Consider the following 22,568-nt stretch of genomic DNA (forward strand, 5'->3'; position numbering starts at 1 on the left):
CCCGGCCCCGGGCATGGACAGAGGGAGCTGGGCGCGCAGGGGGCGCCGCGGGACCGGGCGGCCGGAGCGCTGAGCCAGACAAAGGCTCAGGAGTTGCGCTTGCTTTCGGGAGCCGGGCCCCGGGCGCCGAGGCTGCGGGACCCCGCGGCGGGCGGCTCCGGCCGGCCACCTCCCCCGCGGGCCGGCTCCGCGCGCCCGGACCTGCCCTGCCCGCCTCTCCTTGGGCGTGGGAATTTGCCGAGGGGACCTAAGCGGCTCCGGCGGGGACCCGGACCAGGAGGTCTGCCGCGCGCCCGCCGGGCGGGGAGCCAGGGAGCGTCGCAAGTTTCCGAGCCGCGTGCGGGGCCCCGGCGCCGGCCAGCGGGCGAGCCCTGCGTGCAGCGCTCCCGGCCGGGCTAGGCGCCGAGAGCATGGGCAGCGACCGGAGAGCGCCCGGACGGCCGGGCTGGGCGGGCAGTCTCCTTGGCGGCCGGGAGGCGGCGGCGCGGCCGCGACTGCTGCCGCTGCTCCTGGTGCTTCTGGGCTGCCTGGGCCGCGGCGCAGCGGCGGAGGACGCAGAAGTCAATGCCGAGGTAAGGACCCCCGCCCGGCCCCTCTGCGGCGGGCTAGGGGCTCGGGGGCTGGGAGGGAGGGAGCCACGCCCGCAGCCTGGGGAGAGGGGTGGAGGGCTCGCAGACGAGCCCCCGTCCGGGAGATGGGGGGCGGGGAAGAATGGGGCCCGGCAAACTGCCTCTCCCCAGCTCGCCCTCTGCGGCGCACCTCATCCCAAATCCTGGAGGGCGTAGGGCTCGTGTCCACTCTCTACCCCTACCCCGGACACTGATCCGCCCCAGCCCGCGTCCCAGGAGTCGCTTCTGCTGCCCCCAGCCCTCGCTCTCCTCCTCTCCTCTCTCCGGGCGGCCGATTCCTCGAGAGCCTGGCGGGCGCGCCGTGACGTCCTCTGCGAGTGGGGAGGGGGCTGCCCTGGGGGGACCACGGGCGGAGCAGGCAGCGCTCCCGCCTCGGTAGCCCTTGGTCTGGGTGACAGCGAGCCGTGCGCGCAGCGGGCCCGGAGGGGGCGAAGGGGTGAGAACCTCCGACACAGCAGTCTCCGGTTGCGGGGGCGCTTTGGCGACTTACTTGGGCTCTTAACGCGGAAACCGCTCCACGACCAGGTGGGTCCAAGAGAGACCCTGTCTCCCCCGGGGCTTCCTCCCACTAGTGCCCCTACGTCGGAGAGGGCAGACTCCGCAAGTGTTTTTACCAGGAGCCCGCCTGATAAAACCGTCTCCGGATCGGTCCGGCAGGTGACCAGGCGCGGCCTCCTGGCGTAGAGCGAGGTCCAACCTGCATCCCCCCGCAATACCCCACGCGGTCTCTGTGGGTCGCCCAGCGCCGTCCTCCTGAGCATAGACAGTGAGGGCACCAGCTCCGTTGCCCCAGCAAAAGCGGGGTCTGTTCTGTCCCGACTTATAAGACCCACTCCCAGTCCGGGACTAGGAGAGGGTAGATAGGACAGGAGTGAGACGGTAAGAGGAGAGACCCGCCTCTTTGTTGGCTCCGGTAGGCTGGGGCCTCGGTGCCCTTGGGCCGGCCTGGAGCCTCGCAGCCGGAGCTGCTGCGTGCCTTCTATTTGCAGCCGGGCCGGTGCTCCCTCCCAGCCTCCCGGCGGCTTCCCCACCTCCCCCGGCAGCCTGGGAGATTTTTCCGATGGAAGCCTGCCCTTCCCCGCCCTACTTTAATAAAAGCATGGAGGAAGGGCAGGGAATTCCTCCCGGCTCAAGTTACACCTCCAGCCAGTTCCCCACCTGCTCTGCCCTCCCTCCCTGGCCTGGCCTGGCCAAGCCACAGGGAGCCAGGCCTTTGGCAGGAGGTGGAGTGGGATCCCAGACCCGGCTGGTCCAGCTGCCCCTCATTTTACACAGGCGGGCAGGCAGGGGCTTATATGCAGCTTCTGCTGGTGGGCACCCCCATCCAGGTACTGGGTGGAGAGTGCTTATTGGACCCACCTACTGCTCTGTGGAGCTGAGGACCAGAGGATTGCAAGTCATAGACCCACCCTTGAGGAGTTTATAGTCTATTTAAGAATGGCATCTCTGCAGGGCACCTGGGTGGCTCAGTTCATTAAACTTCCGACTTTGGCTCAGGTCATGATCTGAAGGTTCCTGAGTTTGAGCCCTGTGTCGGGCTCTATGCTGACAGCTCAGAGCCTGGAGCCTGCTTTGGATTCTGTGTCTCCCACTCTCTGCCCCTCCCCTGCTCTCATTCTCTCTTTCTCGAATAAATAAAACATTTTTAAAAATTAAAAGAATGGCTTCTCTGCACAGGAAGCAGTTATGGATCAAGCTGGAATTTGGTGGCCATGTCTGTGAATTGGCATCCTGGTTGGCCAGAAGCTGGGGCGCTGGGACCTATGGTTTGAAGGGCCTTTCTTTGCTTCTACTTCTCCATCACACCCTCCTATCCCAGCTGAGGGAGTCCCCATACCCCAGGACCTGCACTGTCAGGCCTGAGTGCCCACAGACCATGGCCCTAAGCCTGTGGTGGCACTGGCTAGAGATTTGTGACTGGCCTGCAGCCCCTCTCCTGGGGGAAAACTTGGGTCAGGTCATTGCTGGAAGAGACTCTGGAGGGTGGAAAGACCCTCGATGTTAGAAGCCAAAGTAGACGGAGGGCTGGAGACAGGTGGGCTGTCCCAACAACTAGAGGTGGCTTTGGGGTACAAGGTTGTTCTTTGGAGTCTGTGAAGTCTGTCCAGATCTGGGACCAAAAAGTCAAATGACTTAAGCAATCAGCCCATTTGCCAGGAAGCCGTGGGAGAACTGTCCCCAGGCCCATGCTATCAGAACACCAGCATGGGGGAGACTCCTGGGCCTGGCCCACACCCTGTGTACAGAGAGCCTCCTTCCCTTGAAGAAGGGCTCTTGGTCCTCACCCCAGAACCCCCATAGCTCCAGACTTCAGGTCGGGTCATGGCTGGACCTTTCTTTGAGCAGCCTGGCAGCTGAGTCAAGGCCAGCCTCTCTCCCCTCCCCTCCCTCTCCCAGGACAGAAACCATAGGAGTTTCACCAGACTAAGGAACCAGGGAGCCTGGCATGTGCTCGGAGCTGGCTGCCACCGGCCACCGGCCACCTGCCACCTGCCAGGCCTCAGCCTGGAGAAGGCTCTTTCTTGGGGAAGCCACCACTGATTTACTCTGCCCTGTCCCACTCACTCCCTTGGATGTCAAGTCCCAGGCTCCAGCCCAGAATGGCTGTATAGACCCAGGCCCTGCATAGACCCCGGCCCTGCCTGAGTGGGGTGCCCGCTGCGCTCCTGGACTCCCTCCCCGAGAGTCCAGCCCCCACCTATGGATCTCAGTCCCGCCGTTTCTGGCTGTGGCACCTAGCCTGCTTGAGTGCCTTTGGTTTTCACCAGAGAATCTCCAGTTCCCCCCATGCCCCGACTGCTTCCTTTTAGGCACAACTTCAGGCTCTCAGCCCCGCCCCATGGGAGTGACTCAGCTGCCAGAGTTCACAGGTGTACTGCCACTAAAACCTGGACACACCCAGGTAAACAGAGGTGGACTCCCACAGATTTCCCTTGCCCCTGAGTGGGGGCTGAGCAGATGAGCAAAAGGAGGGGTGCAGGTCACCTTGAATTCTGGTTTTGACCTTCAGGTCTCACTGGCAAGCCAAAGCCCCAGGCTCCTTGTGTTCCAATCTCTGCCCGCACTTCCATGCTGGCCCCTGGGGGCCCTACTGGTGCTCTCTTTTTAGTACCCTCTCTTAAATGTGAAACAGAAACTGCAGAGGGTCCCTGTGCCCACCCTCACGGAAAGGGGTTCATGTGAGGGCCTTGTCATCGGGAACCTGCAGAAGCTGAATCTTTTCTCCTCCCTCGCATCTCTGCTTTTCAGTCTCTTCTCTGACTACTAACAGACCACTCCTCTCCCATACTCTGTTCCAAAACCCAGAGAGAACTGGGCTGATGGGTACAGCCAGGGACCTGGCATCCAATTGGGCCATGCCCTTCACCTCCAGCCCTTTTGTCAGGTCCCCCGTGTTTGGGCCGCCCCAGGGTCCAGTCAGTCAGCTGCCTCCATGCAGAGAACAGCCTGGCATGTGCTTGTCTGAGCAGTGTATCTGCCTGGCCTGGCCTCTCTGGGCCCTGGACAAGAAGGTCTTCCTTTGCCCCACCCCAAGGAGCAGAAGAAACAACATAGAAACACAGCCAGATGCCCCAAAGAATTGCAGCCCTCACGGCCTATACTCTCTGACGCCAACTCAGAATGGCTACACTGCCAGGCATAGAAAAGCCCCTCCCTTCCAAGCTTTTGGTTCTGGCCCCTTTTGTTCCTGGACCACACGTTCCCTGCCATCATCACCTCTGCCCAGCTGGGATTTTGACTTCTGCCCAAGGCCAGCTGTAGTGGCTGCTGTGGGTCACCACTGATTACAGTTGGTGCTCTAGACTGAACGTTTGCATACTTTCCACCACCCCCCCCCCCCATTCATTATGTTGAAACCCGACTCCTAAGGTGATGGTATTAGGAGGTGGGACTCTGGTGATTAGGTCATGAGGATGGGGCCCTCATGAGTGAGATTGCTGCCCAGGAAAGTTCCTTTGCCCCTTCTGCCATGTGAGGACACAGCAAGCCGTCGGCAGTCTGCAACCCAGAAGAGAGCCCTCACCAAAACCCGCCGGGGCTGCCCCCCTGATCTTAGACTGCCAGCCTCCAGGACTGTGCGAGATAAATGTTGTAGGCTTTCCAGTTTATGGTATTTTCGTTACAGCAGTCTGGATAGACTAAGACGTTTGGCATCTTCCGTATCCTCTCAAGATTTATGTGGCTTGCATAGCTGGCCACGGAGGCGGGGGCCAAGCTCCATGGCCAGCTTATGCTTTTGGACATGGAGATGTGTTCTCTGAGTCAGCAGAAGCAGAGAGGGGTCAGGGGCTCTCTGCTTGGGGTCTCTCCACTACAAAGGGTCCTGGGAGGACTCCACAGGTGAACGTGGGGCCCTGGGGTCCTGAAGGTGGCATCATGAACACTTATCTAAGCCTGCAGCACACCATACATACCTTCTAGCTGGATGAGCCTCCCTGAGTCAGGGCACAAATGAGGCCGGCTGCTCCCCAGAAGGACACTGGTTCCAGGGATGCCTGGAGACCAGTGGCTGTGGGCTGGGCCCTTTGGGGGAGGTAGCACAGATTTTGCACCCCCAGGCAAGAACAGCATAGGTATGCAAGCTGGGCTTGGGTCAGAGAGACAGAAAAGGATGACTTTTACCAGATCCCATTTCCTTTGTGGGAACAGCAAGAAATGAGCAAAAGACCCAACCCAATCTCTGATATCTGGACAGACAGATGAGGACCTGGGTAGCAGCCATTAGCCAGCCTTCAAAGATGCTTCTCATCCTACTGCCATCTCATGCTCCAGCTTCCAGAGCCTGGAAACCAGGGTGTGGGTCAGCTTTCCAAGGCTGGCTCTTAGCCCCGAGAACTACCTTGTCCTCCCAGGAGTGACTGCCACCATGAGCAGTGAGAGCCCAGCTTCACGTTGAGCATTTATGAGCGTGGCACTGGGCATAAAAGAAGCACTTGCAAAGTGGTAACCAAACACAGCAACGATGAGAAACAAGTGGCATTTGCTGTTGTGCGAGTCACAAAACCTTTCTGAGCCTCAGTTTGTCTACAGAATGAGAATATTAATAGCATCTACTGGATGGAGTTCCTGGGGAGATTCGGTGCATTTGCGTGTAAAATGCTGAACGCTGCGCCCACTGGTCCTCACATGAGGCCCAGTGAGGATCAGGTGTTATTTTTGAGCACCTTCAACCTACTTGGTTACATCCTAGGCACGGCCTATGAATGTTCTGTAAGCATTTTCACATTTAATCCTGCTATTACTCTGCAAACGTGGGACTATCATTACCCCACTGTATAGAAGAGGAAACTGAGACTAGGGGGTAAGAGAAGTTGCCCCAGATTCCCCAGCCAGGGGGTGGCAGAGCTGGGCTCTGAACCCAGTTGGTCTCACTTGGAGCTGAGCTCCCAGCCCGCAGGCTGGGTTAAAGGCTGCAAGGTGCCATGCCATGGGGAGCCGGCTGGGCTGGAGCCAGGTGGGAAGGAGAGGGTGGAGATGGGGCCACACATGCCTTTACCCCTCCCCACCCCCGCCAATCCAGCCACCCAGGCTTTACCCCATGAACAGCCCTATCTACATGGACAACATCTACAGGAGAGTTTCCAGGTGAGGCCCTAAGAACTGGCTCACAGCCAGCCCCGAAACCACTAGCAAACAGGGTTTTTTCACCCCACCCACTGGCCAAAGGACCGTCTGGTTCTTCCTCCAGGTTAAGGATTGCAGGAGCAGACTGGGAAGGGGCCGGGTGAGGGAGCACAGGAACTCAGGTGGCCACCTCCTTCCTGCTTGCCTGGCTGGACAATCCCCCAGCCCTCCTACTCTCCCAGCCACCCAGAGCCCCTTCTCCAACTGCAACTTTCACATAGTGGTGGAGGGGGTCAGCTTGAGCCCCAAATAAGCAAGTATGTTCTTCTGGAACTGCTTAGGTATGAATCGTGCTACCTTGAAGGGTAAAGGACACACCAAGGACAGGGGGGCTGGCGGAGTGCCCCCGCTCTTCACTGGCCTTGGGTCTGCGTCATCTGTGCTGCCATCCCTGTGTGGCAGTGGGGAGTAATATCGACCCCATTTTGCAAAGAAGGAGCAGAACGGGAGCTTAGAGAAGCTTAATAAGCCCCCCTCCATCACTCAAAGGCCTGTTATGTGGACAAGCAGTCAGGACCAAGGAACAGGTGTCACTGGGAGGCAGATTTCTGCTCAGCCTGAGGAGGAGCTTTCCAACAGTCACTGATGCCCAAAGACAGAATGGGCTACCTCAGTGGCGGTGGGCACCCCATCTCTGCCGGGGTGCAGGCTGGATGAGTCATGGGCCCAGCTATAGTCCTTAGAGGCTTCAGGGAGGCAGCCGGACTTGATGGCCTGAGGTCCCCTCCAGCCTAAGGCTGGATGAGTCTCGGGTTTGTTTGGGTCACCTTGCCGGCGAATGGGTTCCCAGCTCGGATCCCCTAGAGGGGGGGCCCGATGGGCCCAGGGTGCACGCTCTGCGTCTGCAGGGTCTGTGGCTCCCCGGGACCACAAATCTCTTTCAGCGCCGGCTCTGTGCCCAAGACTGGGAGTGCAGAGCCAAGCGAGGCCTTGGCCTGCTCCCAAGAGCCCACAGCCTGGGATACAGGGTAAGGGAGACGGGCACGATGAGGACCTCACACCGTGGAAGGTCTGGGTCTGTCCTTGGCAGCCCTGACAAGACGCCTTTTGTGCCTGGCTGGCGACCCTGCCAGGGTCAGCCTGGACTACAGAGAGCTGTGGCTGACAGAAACGGAGCAGAGCCCAGCGGAGACTGGCTTTTATCGCACAGAGGCCGATAAGGCTGAGTGGGAGGGGCCCCAGCCGTCTGAGCCCGGGGGGGTGGCTGTGGGGGCAGCAGAGCAGGGGAGCTCACCCCGCCCCTACGGCGGCTTAATGCACAGTATCGATCCGCGGCTCCTTCGCAGACGTACCCTCCCTGCAGGCCTGGCTTGGCATTGTCTCAGCCGTCCTGGTGGGCAGCCCTGCTGACATGGCCCAGCGCCCAGCCCCAGCCAGAGATGTGGGGTGTGGGGAGGATTAGATGCCCTCCCCCAGTGCTGTCCTGGGCACTGCTCCTCGGCCAAGAGGAGCTGGTGCTACTTCACAGGCAGTGGGCCAGTTGCACTGCTTATGGACTCCAGCTCTAGCCAGACCAGCTGTGTGACCCTGGGTGGGCCACTCACCGTCTCCGAGCCTCACTGTCTGTATAATGGGATGGGGTACTTGTGAGCTTTGGATGGGCTGATAAGAGTAGGCTGCCTGGCCCACAGCAGGGTCTCAACCTTCTGCTACTGTGTTTACGGCCTCACCTAGGAGCCAGGGGCCCAAGAATCTCCCCCTTCCGACTCCTGATGGCCCCACGTTTCCGCACCTGGGGCTAGACATGCACCTGAAGCATCTATACGTACTCACGGGGTGGGGTCTGGAGCTTAAGAAAGAAATGGCTGTGAAAGAACTGGAGTGGGTGGGGTCTCTCTGTGTGGACCCTAGAGCTCTCTTCAGAACCTTCCCGGCCTCCCACTGGACAGCGGCTCTCATGGAGGAGCTCTCTCTACTTTGCCGCTCCCTGACCCATCTGAGCCTTAGTTTCACCACCTGAGAAACAAAGTTTTACCTGCTTGGCTGACCCCACCTGTGAGAATCTAGGTAACAAGGAAAGAAAGGCGGCAACTTGTGTAAAGGACAGTCTTTACGGTCGCCAGTCGGGGCGGCAGGGGCTTGAACACAGCCTCTCCCCAGCTTTGAGACTGGGAGGCCAGTCACGACCCTGGGAATTGCTACCCACTTTTGGCCCGTGGCAGCAGAGCCTGTCAGCAAGCTGGGACTTCAGGGCACAAGCAGCCCCTGCCACCCCCCTGTGCACCCCTGCCCCATGCCCCCTTCCCTCTGCATCTGCATCTTCCCCTCCTGGACTTGTCACACTGAGTCCAGCAGTAGGAGTAGGGTGGAGAGAAACATCCTCCCAGACGCAGGGGAGAGGAGAAGCCCACAGCCCTACAGGGGGTGTAGACTGATCGGCACTTGGCAATCAGCCCCGAACACAAGTTTGCCAGAGTCAGGCAGCCTCCGTCAGCTTCTTCGCCTTGTCATCTGGGGCTCAGCTGCTCTGGGCCCAGGCCGCGTATCTGCTCACCCTCCCTCACAGGCCGCTGGTTCTCAGCCTGGCTTCTCATCCTGGCGGGGGCCGAGGGCATTGAGGGTTCAAGGCTTGGCCCATATTGAAATGGGAGCTCTTGGCTTCCCTAAGACCCAGAGGGTGCTTGTCTGTGCGGAGGAGGGTCCGCAGGCACCCGTGGGACCTTCCCATCACCCCCCGAGCTGCCTCCAGGATTGAAGGGCCCCTCAGCCCCATCGGCTGGGCTGGGCCCTGGAGCTGTTCACTGCAGACAGGCCCAGCTCCCCTCCCGTTCCCTCCCCAGGGCCCCAGCCTGAGCCTCCCCTGCCTGCCCTCCCTCTGTCACTCTGCAGACACCGCTAATCAGCCCCTTGGTGGCCTGTGATTGCGCTCCAGTGAGATATTTTTACCTTATGCAAATAGGTGATGTAGAGGCGACCTCATCTGTCAGCGGGCAGCTCCACCTCTCCCCCCACCTCCTCTGGCTGCTGGAGCTGGGCTAGCGGCCTGGCCTTGCCTTCCAGGTCTCCCCATGCCTCTTAAGGGAAACTGTCCATTACGGGTGTGGACCTCCCGCCCTGCCCCTCACACACACAGCTTCAGGAAAGCCTTCCCGTGCTTGGGAAGAACAGGGAGGGTGCCCGCGGCACCGCCAGTGTCCGTTGGAGCTGAGGGAAGGAGCCCTGGGCCAGAGGGGTGAGTGAGGAGGGCTGGTGGGGGAGGCCATGGGGGAGGCCGCTGCTGTGCCCTCGCCTGAGGCTGCCCGGCACTCAGGCCCCCTTGGAGCCTGGACCCTCCAGCTCTGTTGGTGGAGGCAAAAGGCTGCGGCTCCACGGACAACCAGACAGGCCTCTGTCATTAATATTACATTTATTGAGCACTTTCCCCAACCCGGCACAATGCCAAGCAGTAGTGTGGACTCCCAGCTTAACCCTCACAGAAACCCAGGAGATGAGGCAGGTCCTAGCACAGCACCCGTTTTCACTGACCACGGACTGAAGCCCGGGAGGCATGTGGCCACACCTCAGAAGTGGCAGGGCCACAATTTGTCCCCAGATCTGTTCCCAGAGCGGACGGTTGTTTCCCACCTCCATGTCTCTGCCTTATTCTGTGGCAGTTCCCCAGGGCCCGGGAGGCCTGGAAGCTGGGGCCAGGCGTCTGTCTGCCACCCTCGTTGACTCAGCAGCCATTCCCTCCAGCTGTAACCTGGGCACTGCTGAGCTGGCTATGTGGGCAGCCCAGCCGTGCCGGGGACTGGTGGGGGGCACTGAGGGAGCAAGTGCTTGAGGAGTTGGATGTGACACTGGTGGCAGACAGATAAGGGCGTGGCCCTGGCCAGCTGACACATGGCTGTTGGTCCACAGCAGCCACCATATCGGGCCATCATCCTGCCTTATGGGACTTTGATATGGGGTCTTAACCTTCCAGAGCCTCCCAGAGAGCAGGCCTCAGGTGCCCTCACTCAGGGGAGGGGGAGGCCCCAGAGGCCCCAGGGTGGGCCAGGAAAGGTGTAAAGGACACTTCTGTGTGGCCAAGGCCCACAGAAGTCCCTGGCCTCTGTGCCCACCAGCCTCCCATGGCGGTCACTATGCTCTCATGGCCAAGGTGAATTCTTACCCCAGTTCAGCTTGGCTCATCGGGGATCCCATCCTCCGGCTGCAACTGTGACGGTCCTATCTGCTCACAGGCCTGCAGGTGTGAATCCCTCCCTCTCTGGGTACAGTGGGTCTCCCCAGGGAGCTTGTGAACCCCTGGAGGTCAGCACCCCTCTCCCGTGGTCCTCCACAGCCCCCAGCTGGCATGGTACCTGGCACAGAGAGGGTACTCAGAAAGACTTGGCAGGAGGGGTGCAGTGGGTGAATGGATGGACAGATGGATAGATGGAGGAGAAGACAAGGCCCGCCCAGCAGACTCTGGAAAGGGACGGGTACCCCCATTGCGTGCCAGCTGCACTTCCCAGGGCTGTCTCTCTCAAATCTCACGACCCCAATAACCCCATTGTCCCTTGAGAAAACTCAGGCCCAGAAAAAGCAAAGCGTTTGTGGCAAAGCGGGGACTGGACTTCAGGCCTCCTGGCCCACCTGTTGGCCCCAGGTGGGCTGCCCCAATCCATCTGCTCTGCTTCCAGGAGGCCTAGGATTTGTCAGGGAGTAGCCCAAGGGGCTGGTTTTCCTGCTTGGTAAGGCCTCAAGAGGTTCTGAACCTCTGAATCCCCAGCGGTCTGTCAGGAGTGGTAGGGGGCCCACCCTGGTGTGCCCAGTCCGACAATAAGGACAGCAACTGTGGACTGCCCTCACGGACAAACAATGGGGGAAGACAAACAATAAATACCTGAGGGAAATATATAATGTGTCATATGGTCACAAGTACAGGGAAGAAGAAGGGATGCAGGGTGTAGTGGATGTCTTCTTTTAACATTATGTTGTCAGGAAACACCCCTCCAGTAAGGCGGGGTTGAAGCACAGACTGAAGAAAATGGGGGTGTGAGCCATACAGAGCACTTGGGCAGCAGGAACAGCAAGTGCAAAGGCCCTGAGACAGGAGCATGACTGCCTGTGGGGGGTGGGAGGAGTGAGGTCTAAGAGCTGAGGCAGGGGCAGGTAGTGAGGGGCCTGGCAGCTCCTGTAAGAACTGGCTTTGACTCTGAGCTGGGAAGTTTCGGGAGGATTCTGAGCAGAACCAGAAGGTTGACCAGACCTGACTTGTAAAGGCCTTTTGTTCTGGCTCTTGTGTGAGAACAGACCATAGGAGGTGGAAGCAGGCAGAGCAGCACCGAAGCTCATGTGGTCACTTTAGCAGGAGGCGGCGGCGGCTCCGACAGAGCGATGGCGGAGGTGGTGGGCGGTGGGCGGCTGCAGGCTGTGCGTGTCTGGGACTAGCAGTGCCAGACGTGCCGACCGAGTTGTGGCCTGTCCTTTGCAGAACTGGCTGAGGCTCTACGGCTACCTGCCCCAGCCTAGCCGCCACATGTCCACCATGCGCTCTGCCCAGATCCTGGCCTCAGCCCTCGCCGAGATGCAGCGCTTCTATGGGATTCCGGTCACAGGCGTGCTTGACGAAGAAACCAAGGCGTGAGTCCCTCCATGGGGCCCTTCCCAGACCCCACTGGCACCTGCCCTCCCGGCTTGCCCTGAAAAGGGGTTGGCAGGTGGAGTTTCCGGAATAGAGTGACCTAGATAAGAGATGGCGAGTGGTTTGATCTTCCACGCTAGTTCGGACTGGTTGGGATTGGCTACCTGAAAACTCGTGTTGAGAAAGCTCCTGAGGTGAATCTGGCTGGGCAGCAAGGAGGATGGGATTGATTAGTGATGTCTGCCACAGGCACAGGAATGGGGAGGACCAGCAGCATGTGCCTTGGATGGGACATCCTCACTAGGCCACAGCTCTGCTCTGAATCTGACAGGGGTGATGGGACCCAAAGTCACATCCTTGGGCGTACGTGAGCGTAACGTAGCAAGGACAGAGGGCCTCAGGGGTAACTCTCCCACTCCTGGGTGATACTGGTGATACTCCACAAAGGTGAGCCTCTGTCGGGCACTCAGTCTTCCAGGCTGAGGTCAGTGTGCCTGTTTTTCTGATGAGGAAATAGAAATGCAGAGAGTCTCCCACTGCCACCACACCCATGCAAAGGGTGGCTGGGGGCCCAAGGCAAAAGGGTGGAAGAAGGGTGGACTGCCTGGAAGAGGCAGAGCCGAAGCAGGAAGGCGTGTGGAGGAGAGGCTCTGGGCTTACCCCTCCGTGCCCATGACCCAGGTGGATGAAGCGACCCCGCTGCGGGGTGCCAGACCAGTTCGGGGTGCGCGTGAAAGCCAATCTGCGGCGACGGCGGAAACGTTATGCCCTCACTGGGAGGAAGTGGAATAACCACCACCTGACCTTCAGGTAGGGACCATGGCTGTCCGTGGTAGCGTCCCTCCCACGGCATTGCCCAGAGACCGCTCTTTCCTCTCCTCTCCCAGGCTGAGGCCTCAGGCTTCCCAGTGGGCTTGTCTGGAAAGCTTCCTTTCCCAGAAGCCCACCCCGGGGTGCCCAACATAGACAAGCTGACCCTGCTCCCACGCTGACAAGATCGGCCGCACACCCTGGCCAGTCTTCCCCCAGTGAAGGTCAGGACCCTTGGAGCTGTTTCCGCTCTATCCTCCTTCCCTCCCCGCTCCCCACCCGCCAGCAGCCCGGGCCGGCCTCACAGCTCAGCTCCTGTACCAGTACAAACTGGGGGCCTCCACAGTGTAGGGCACGGGGCTTCAGGTATCTAAGGGGTTGAGGGTGAGGGTGGAAAGGGCTGGAATCCAGGCAGCTGTCAGGTGTGCAGGCAGCAAGTCCCCTGCAAAAACCCTGGTTCAGGGACCTTCCTCCTTTCTGCTGAGTCCTTTGGCAAGAAAGCCTCCTGAGCCTTGAGCCATGTGGCAGTCCCTGAGGGCTCCCCTTCTTGTTTTAGCCCCTCCACAGTCCTACCCGCAGCTCTATCTCCTGAGGAAGAGTGGCTCCCGCGGCCACTTAGACCCTAGGCCCCCAGAGTGACTTCATGGCTCCAACAGCTTTTAAGGGAGGAGATCTGTCCAGCACACAGAAGCTTAATCTGATTTATGTGGGTAATAACGGGCCTCATCATGCTTTTATCACGTGCAGACTCCAGGCCCATGTTCTACATGAGCTAATTCATTTAATCCTCCCAGGGCCCCCAAGATGAGAGCGCTACTCTCCTTTTCCCCATTTTACAGATGAAGAAACTCAAATTCAGAAACACTTAAGTCACTTGCCCAAGGTCGCATAGATTATGTTAGAGCCCGGCCTTGAACTTAGGACAGCCTGACCCTGCAATCATCAGAGCCATTTGGCCTGTGTTTCCTAAACCTCAGCCATTTGTATCAAACTGTCTAGTTCTTTCTCTTAGCTCCATAGCACTTTTATTAGTGGTTTTCTTATTTAAGCTAACTGAATACAATGCAACCTTATTTAGCCATATCCTAATGAACTCCTGGGTTTGACATGTTAGTTGTCTTTTTCAAATTCACATCAGAATAAACTAGTAGTTGATATTGATGGGCACCGTCCACGAACCAGCTCAGATCTTACACATGTTCCTTGTGACCATGTGTCTTCGCCCCCACCCAGTGGGTGCTAGCAGTGGACAGCGGACCCAGTAGGCCCTGGGTTCACTCCCTGGTCTCCCTGCCCACTGCAGCATCCAGAACTACACAGAGAAGCTGGGATGGTACCACTCACTGGAGGCAGTGCGAAGGGCCTTCCGTGTGTGGGAGCAGGCCACGCCCCTGGTCTTCCAGGAGGTGCCCTATGAAGACATCCGGCTGCGGAGGCAGAAGGAGGCTGACATCATGGTACTCTTTGCCTCTGGCTTCCACGGCGACAGCTCACCATTTGATGGCACAGGGGGCTTTCTGGCCCACGCCTATTTCCCTGGCCCTGGTCTGGGCGGGGATACCCATTTCGATGCAGATGAGCCCTGGACCTTCTCCAGCACCGACCTGCATGGTGAGAACACCTGGCCGGGGCAGGGGAGGGGAGGCAGAGCCGGAGCTGGGCATTGCCCTCTGACCCAGTTGAGCAGAGACAGGGTTGGGAGGGGAGAGCTTCATCCAGGGCAGTTTTCCAGAGCACTGACCCTCAGTATCTCAGTCTGTTGTCCCATGACCTCCAATGGGTGGTAGGGAAAGGGAGGGATCATTTTACCCACCTCTCAGATGGGGAAGTTTGAGGCCTAGCAGTCAGAGCAGCTCAGCCCCTTCTGAGAATGGCAGAAGGGCCAGCTCTCTGATGGCCTCAGCCCGCAGGGCCTGGGCCAGGGCAAAGCTGACTGTGCATCCCCCCCACCCCCACCCCGGCCGATCCCCACTGCAGGGAACAGCCTCTTCCTGGTGGCCGTGCATGAGCTGGGCCACGCGCTGGGGCTGGAGCACTCCAGCAACCCCAGTGCCATCATGGCGCCATTCTACCAGTGGATGGACACCGACACCTTCCAGCTGCCCGAGGACGACCTCCGGGGCATCCAGCAGCTCTACGGTGAGCGGGCAGCGTGGGCACGGCCAACGGGCTCTGCACTCCAGCTCTCAACTCCCAGCCCTACGAGGCATAGGCGCCACTGCTCTCCCTGTTGTGTCGATGAGGAAACAGGCCCAGAGAGGATTAGTGACTTGTCCACATCGCTCAGGGAGTGAGTGATGGTGCTGGAAGTCACACGCAGGACTGGCCGACTCTAGGGCCCTCATGGTGGCTCCAGACTGGGGTCTCCAAGGCCCCTCACAGACCGCTCCTCTCCTCCTCAGTGTCATTGATACTCTTATTAGACAGAAAATGCCCTGGTCCCAGATCTCGTTCCTCCTACTCTCGGTCCCAACCCAAGCCTGTCCCAAGCTCGCCAGCGAGTGTTGTTGGCTTATCACTTCCCGGTGGCTTTGAGGCAGGTGGCACCCCCCTCAGCCCAGGCCCCACCCGAGAAGGCCTCCAGTGGTAAGGGCTCCTGAGGACTGATTCTGTGGGCCCGGCTTGCACTCAGCACCACCCCAAGCCCCTTGTTAGGGCTGGCGGTACCTGCCTTGCTGGGCACGTGACAGATACTTCCTCACTCTGTCCCCAGCAACCTGGTAAGAAGATGGGCCCCTGGCAGAGGACACAGAACCATGTTCTTTCCTCTGCATGTGTCCACCAAAGCAGGCTGGTGTCCTGAGGGGAATGTCCCCAAGGGGAAGTGGAGGAAAGGGCAGCCTCAGGGGCACAGTGACCCACGTCCAGTGTGGGGAGGTGAAGGAGAGGGCTGTATGGAGGACAGAGGTCCTCCTGAGGGTGATGGCAGGTGTGGGGGAGGGGTCGGCTGTGGACAGACAGGGGGGCGCGTCACCTGGGTAGACCCCACCACCAAAGCACATGTCTCTCCGGGCTGGGTGCCCCAGGGTCCCCTGGTTCTGAGTAGGGGCTACCTTCTGACTTCCCACTCACCCCACCCCACTTTGCAGGCACCCCGGATGGTCAGCCACAGCCCACCCGGCCTCTCCCCACTGTGACTCCCCGGCGACCGGGCCGGCCAGACCATCGGCCTCCCAGACCCCCTCAGCCACCACCCCCAGGCGGGAAGCCGGAGCGGCCCCCAAAGCCGGGCCCCCCAGCCCAGCCCCGAGCTACGGAACGGCCTGACCAGTATGGCCCTAACATCTGCGACGGGGACTTTGACACAGTAGCCATGCTGCGTGGGGAGATGTTCGTGTTCAAGGTCTGGCCCCTGCCCGTGTCTCCCCTGATCCCTTGGCCCCGTCTCAGAGCAGGAGAGCAGCCCCCACATCCCACCCCTGCATCCTTGCCCCACCTGACTGCCCAAGCACACCCACCCCTCCCTCACTGAGCAGTCCCTGGGGAGCCCTCAGACCCTAGACCAAGAAGAAACCAGCCTGAGGGACACGGGACTTGCTCAGGGTCACACAGCGAGTGCAGGGGTCCACACCCCGCCCAGGGCTCACTTATGGGTGCTGCCCTGGCTTTCCAAGCCACCCCTCTGGATCTCCCTGACCTAGGAAAGGGCAGCCAGATGAGGGGCCTCTCCCAGTATGAGGGAGTGAGCTTGCCCTGCCCACTCACACCCACGCCCTCCCCAGGGCCGCTGGTTCTGGCGGGTCCGGCACAACCGCGTCCTGGACAACTATCCCATGCCCATTGGGCACTTCTGGCGTGGTCTGCCCAGTGACATCAGTGCTGCCTACGAGCGCCAAGATGGACGCTTTGTCTTTTTTAAAGGTAAGCCGGGGTAGGTGGGAGGGCACCTACCTCCCTTCCCTGACCTCTGGCCTGGCCTCTGACCCAGCGGGCCTGAAGGAGGAGGAGAGCATAGGGCTACATGGCATGTCCACAGTGTGGGGAGCCGAGTCAAGGCAGGGGTGGGGCAGGAGGAGACAGAAACCTAGGGACAGGAGGACCTGGGCCCCTGGGGGCCAGCGGCTGCTCTGACTGGAGGCGAGCGTCCATCTGCAGCACAGGGGCTCCGCATGTGACTCCTCCTTCCTTGTGTCTTGTGCCTCCTGCAGCCCCTCCTCATAAGACCAGAGCCCCCCCGTCCCCTCCTTCCTGGGCAGGATTTCTGTGGTCTGTCTGCAGGGACAGTGGAGCTCCCTGCCACCGGCCCTCCCTGTGCGGCCTGCCTCTCTGGGGAGGGCCTCAAGGGCGGCACCCCCGGTGGATCAGCTGTGTCCCCAGCCCAGCTGGCCTGAGCCCACGCTTAAAGCCCCTGGGCTCAGAGTCCAGGCAGGGCTCCCCCTCTTTCCTCCCTCTGTACAAGAACTGTGTGTGGGGGGGGGGGGGGGGGGGGGGCGGACGTTCACATGGGAGTGCAGGCCATTTATAGTGTGACCGTGTGCTGTGGGTACAGGTGTGAGTGAGTGACTTGTACGTGTGTAAATGAGTATGTCACAGGTGCCCGTGAGTGCTGAGTGTGTGTGATGTGCAAGTGAGTTGTCTTGTGTGTGTGTAGGGGTCAGTGCCTACACTGTCCTGTGTACAAGGACGTGGGGCGGGGGGGGGGGAGGTAAGTGCAGCAGTGGATGTGTGTGGATGTGTAAGCCTAGGACAGCATTCCCCATGTCCCCTCCCTCCCACGCCCCTCTGCCCCAGGCCTGTCCTCACCCACCCGCCTCTTCTCCTGCAGGTGACCGCTACTGGCTCTTCCGAGAAGCCAACCTAGAGCCCGGCTACCCACAACCGCTGACCAGCTACGGCCTGGGCATCCCCTACGACCGCATCGACACGGCCATCTGGTGGGAACCCACAGGTCACACCTTCTTCTTCCAAGAGGACAGGTGAGCACCGCCTTCCTCAAAGGCAGAAGGCCCCAGCCGAACCCCCCTACCCAGAGAACCACAGCCGGTGCTTCTGCTCACAGGTACTGGCGCTTTAATGAGGATACACAGCGTGGAGACCCCGGCTACCCTAAGCCCATCAGCGTGTGGCAGGGGATCCCTACCTCCCCCAAAGGGGCCTTCCTGAGCAACGATGCAGGTACTGGGCCAACTCCCTGCAGCCCGCCCAGCACTCACCATCCCCTCCTCCACACACAGGGTTCGCCCAGCCTTTCGATGGCAGGTGTGAGGGACGCAGCCATGGCAGGCCCTGGGTCGGGGGCTTCCAGAGCATGACCGTCCTGGTCCCTCCTGCACTGTCTCCATCCCCTCTTTACAGACAGTCACACTAAACCAGAGAGCTTGAGTAAAGGGCCCCAAACCCCACAGCAAGAAAGTTGTGGGGAACCGAGAATCCAACCCAGGTCCGCCTGTGTCCAGAGCAGGAACTCAGAACTACCCTGTTCCCTCCGGGGCAACCCACAGGGAGCCTGAAGCCTGAGGGGGGTTAGCTTGGCTCAAAGCAATGGCGGGCAAGAGTCCTGCCAAGGTGCCCGCTTACCTGCCTGGAAAGGAAGCTTGACCTCTGTCATTATAACTTAGCACCAGGGAGCTGTGGCTTTTATTTCTCCAGCAGGGTCTCTGGCAAACTTACGAAAAACCATTAGTCTTGGTTCTCAGGTTCCAGGTTCTTAGGCTCAGGGGAGACCCCACTGACTTTGCCAGTGCTTAGGCAGGTCACGTGGCATCTGTGTGTGACGGCATCGCCATGCAACTACTCTGATCTCATTGTGATCAGCAGAGTATAGACTCACTCATAGTTCAGACTTGGCCCTTCGTGGGGCTGATGGGACATGGGCAGAGCACCCAAAGCCACAGAGCCCATCCAAGGCAATGTTAGACTCTGCTCCAGGTCTGCTGCAGGCTGGCCGTGTGCAAGGCTGGCCTTGAGCAAGACATTGACCTCTCTGGTGTGGGGTGAGCCAGTCCTGGGACAAGGTAGCAGGGCCCCCTGACCGTAGCCCTTATGCGGCAGGCTGCAAGACCCTTCTGCGTGCTGCCCCAGCCAGGAAGCACAGGCAGCACCGTCAGGTCCTTTCCCCAAACCCTGCCCCTCTCTGAGCCAGGTCTGGCTCCCATAAGTTGAGAGGGGCCAGATCTGAAAATGCTCAGGCAAGCGAGTGAGAAGGTGGGTGTTTTAAGTTTTTATTTATTCTGAGAGAGACAGAGAGAGTGTGCAAGCAGGGCAGAGGGGGCGAGGGGCGGGGGGGACAGGATCCCAAGGAGGCTCTGTGCTGACAGCAGAGAACCCGATGCGGGGCTCGAACTCACCAACCGTGAGATCATGACCTGAGTGGAAGTCAGATGCTTAACTGACTGAGCCACCCAGGCGCCCCCAGGGTGGGTGTTTTCAAGCTGGGGCTCCTTCAGCATGTCCTGGTCTTCTTTGAGGGTCACCGGCCGGCGGCTGGGGCACGGCCTGACACCGCTCATCCCCGCTTGCCCCTGCAGCCTACACGTACTTCTACAAGGGCACCAAGTACTGGAAGTTTGACAACGAGCGCCTGCGAATGGAGCCAGGCTACCCCAAATCCATCCTGCGGGACTTCATGGGCTGCCAAGAGCACGTGGACACGGGACCCCGATGGCCCGATGTGGCCCGTCCGCCCTTCAACCCCGATGGGGGTGCAGAGCCCGGGGCGGACGGTGACAGCGAAGAGGGCGATGAGGGCCGCGAGGCCGGCGCGGGTGGCGGAGAGGGGGACTTCGGGGAGGGGACAGGTGAGGACGGGGGCAGCCGAGTGGTGGTGCAGATGGAGGAGGTCACGCGGACAGTGAACATGGTGATGGTGCTGGTGCCACCGCTGCTGCTGCTCCTCTGCATCCTGGGCCTCACCTACGCCCTGGTGCAGATGCAGCGCAAGGGCGCCCCGCGCATGCTCCTCTACTGCAAGCGCTCGCTGCAGGAGTGGGTCTGACCCCGCCCCGCGCCCGGCCCTCCCGCTCCTCACGGTGCTAACGGGGCCCGGGCTGGCGGTGCCCGTGGTTTTGAGACGGCTCCTGGGGGCACCCAGCAAGGGCCTTCCATGGCTCCCTCAGCCCCTGGGTGGGGGCCCCTCCAGGCCCCTCCAACATCCCTGCCAGCCCTGCCCCATTGTTTATTTATGCCCAGGGTTTTCTTTTCTTTCTTTCTTTCTTTCTTTTTTTTTTTTGCACACTAATTGAGTATTTGTTTCTACTTTCCCGACTAGGAGCAGCAGTCCATCAGGGCAGGGGTTAGAGTTTTCTAAATGTAGTTCTGCTCTGGACAGGGGGTTACCTCCCCGACCCCACCCCTTCCCACCCCGTACTGCCTCTGGCTCGGGCACAGCCAGAGGACCAGAGGGTCAGAAGGCCCAGTTGGAAAGTAGCTGAAGGGTTTTGGAGGGGCCCTCCTCAACCTGAGCGAGCTCTGGAGACTGGGGGGACCTGACTAGTCTCCACCCACCTGAATCTCTGACTTAGGAAGAGCTTACTCCCCGGGGGCAGCCCCAGGCCACAGGGGACAGACAGGAAGGTGAGGTAGCCTACTGGCCATGAGTCATGTTGAGTTTTGGTTGCTTCCCAGCCCACCTCTCTCAACCCCAGTAACTGAGGCTTCTCGTGTCTTAAGACGCCCACCCCACCCCCAACCAGCCAAGGGGCCCACAGCCCCAGCTCCCACATACCGCTTGAGCCCACACCTCCTGGCCTGCCTTACCAAGGACCAAAGGGGGTCTGCCACGGCCCCTCCACCCAGGAGCCTCGCCCCCCCCCCCACCCGCTCCCCCAAGGCTGGGCTTCTAGCCCCCGTCCACTCCTCTCTGAGCTATGACCCACTTGGGCTCCTTCCTTGGGCCTCTTCCCACCCACCCTCATCCACACCACTGTCCTCAGGGGTCTCAGAACCCCACCGGTCTCAGGCCCCAGCTGCCAAGGTCCCAGTGGCCCCAGGGAGACAGGGGGCTGATGGGTGCCCACAGCCCACCATGCACCAGGCTCGGGGGTTCCTCCCCTCCCCTCCCTGTCCCCCAGGGCACTGGGGTGGGGGGGGGGAGACATGTGGAGAGGGGCCAGCAGCTCATCCCCTCATGCAGACTGGGATGTGGCTGTGGAGCCCCAAGAGGAGCCCATTGTGGCCTCGGAGACTCCCCTTCTCCTTGGCTCAGCCCTAAGGGCAGAGACACTTCCTCCTTCTTTTCCTTCCCGAAGTAAGCAGGCGGCAAGGCTGCTGTGGAAATGGTACTGTACAGCCGGCTCTGTCCCCTCTGCTTCCCCTCAGCCCGGGGCAAGCGTGCCTGCCACCCAGATCCCCGAGGCCCCTGGAGGGAGGGGTTCTCATGGGCTGACCTGGATCACAGGTCCAGCGGCTTGCTCCCCCCTCCATCCTCAGAACCGGAGAGCCAGCCAAGGGATGGGGGGTGGAGGTCAGTGTCCACCCTCATATGTTTCTTTCTGTAAATAATCTGCACTGATTAAATTGTACAGCCGGCAAGTGTGGCCTCCTTTGTGAGAGGCCCAGGGCTGGACCGTACAGCTGGAGGGGCTGCAGGTGACAGGAGTGAGTCCAGGCTGGGATTAGGGAATTTGCCCTCATGCTGAAGGGACCTTGTTTCCAGGTCTATGGTGGCTCCTTCCCAGTGGCCCTGGGAGGGGCAGCGCTCAGAGGAAGGGGTGGTTGCCTTGCATAGACCCGAGAAAGGTGAGGCAGGGGACCGGGATTGACCCTGCCGGGGTGGGAAAGAGAAGGAGTACAGCATTTACTTGACATTCATTCATGGTGAGAAAGGGCACCCCAGCTCCCCACAGGCTCTGGGTGTCCAGGAGGGGTGGGAAAACCAGGCCAGGCCACCCAGTCCTTCCACCCATCCAGACTGGGTTCTGGGCCGCCTGAAGACTCAGCTCGGAGGCAAGAGATGGGACGCGGTGCCATTTTGCACTTGAAAAGCTCCCCTCATCACTTGCTCTGCTCAGAGGGTGAGGGGGCACCCGATATCTGCCCCTGTCATAGTTGAAGAAGCAGAAAATCTCACGCTGGGCAGGCTGCAGACAATGCCCAGGACAGCAGGAGACTGAGTGTCACTGCCCCTCGGGTCTGGGCGTGGCTGGCAAGCCTTGCACCCAAGTCCATCCTCTGGGCCAAGGTATCAGGTATCGGCCTGCACCTCCAGAAATGCAATGGTCAGCTCTAGTGTGGTTCCACCCCGACCAGGGAGCAGGCCCGGCCTCCACGACCGACAGCGGGACAGGGTCTTTCAACCTGCTGCAGGCCCCACCCTCCCCTCAGCTGCCCACCTCTTCCCCAGCCCCCTTGATCCCACCCTTTCCTCCCTTTGTGTTGAAAACTGGCTGAGGAGAGTAGGAAATTCTGGCCCTCAGAAGCCCCAAAGGCCTCTCGGGCTCAGCTAGGAAATGGCCTGTGAGCTCCCCCACCACAGGGGCCCTGGCAGTCAGCATGGAGGGCCAAGGCAGAAGCCATCTCGTCAGCTTTTCTGTGGCAGAAGCCACAGGGCCCCACCCAGGTCTGCCCGAAGCCTGAAGCCTTAGGGTCACCCAGAAGCCCAGAGGTCACCAGGCGGGTGGAGGGCGGTGTGGAGGCACAGGGGCGAAAAAGGAGAGGATGCGAGACCTCTCACCGAGCTCTTCCTCAGGGCGCAGGCCAGGGAAGACTTGGCAGACGAGGCCTCAGCTCCTCAGGAAATTGCCTAAGACTTGCACCCCTGAGCTCTCTGGTAAAATCTCAGAGAAACCCAACGGCTGAAGGAACAGCTCATCTGGGGAGCCCCGTTTATTGTCCCTCGGGCTGAGGAGTGTGAAGTTCTCCGAGGTGACTTCAGAGAGACCAGTGGTGCAATTTGACACCCCTCCCCCACCAGGATGAACAGGAACGTGCATCTTTACATTGGTTTTGTTTAATGTGGCTCTACCTAAACTCACCATGGGCCCCATGGGCCCCGTTTTGCTGATTCCCAAGTAAGATAA

The 22,568-nt window shown here is 60.2% G+C and overlaps 1 protein-coding gene across 1 annotated transcript; it reads left to right on the forward strand.

Moving 5' to 3' along the window:
• The first annotated feature begins 195 nt into the window (after window positions 1–195).
• On the forward strand, window positions 196–19,734 carry MMP15 (matrix metallopeptidase 15). The gene is made up of 10 exons (XM_042918152.1): window positions 196–572; window positions 11,653–11,801; window positions 12,484–12,612; window positions 13,916–14,223; window positions 14,590–14,751; window positions 15,702–15,955; window positions 16,335–16,473; window positions 17,378–17,528; window positions 17,612–17,727; window positions 19,080–19,734. Exons 1-10 carry the CDS (start codon window positions 411–413, stop codon window positions 19,544–19,546), a joined length of 2,037 nt encoding a protein of 678 aa, XP_042774086.1. The 5' UTR covers window positions 196–410; the 3' UTR covers window positions 19,547–19,734.
• The last annotated feature ends 2,834 nt before the right edge of the window (window positions 19,735–22,568 follow it).

Source organism: Panthera leo, chromosome E2, assembly GCF_018350215.1.
Source record: "Panthera leo isolate Ple1 chromosome E2, P.leo_Ple1_pat1.1, whole genome shotgun sequence".
NCBI classification, from domain to species: domain Eukaryota; kingdom Metazoa; phylum Chordata; class Mammalia; order Carnivora; family Felidae; genus Panthera; species Panthera leo.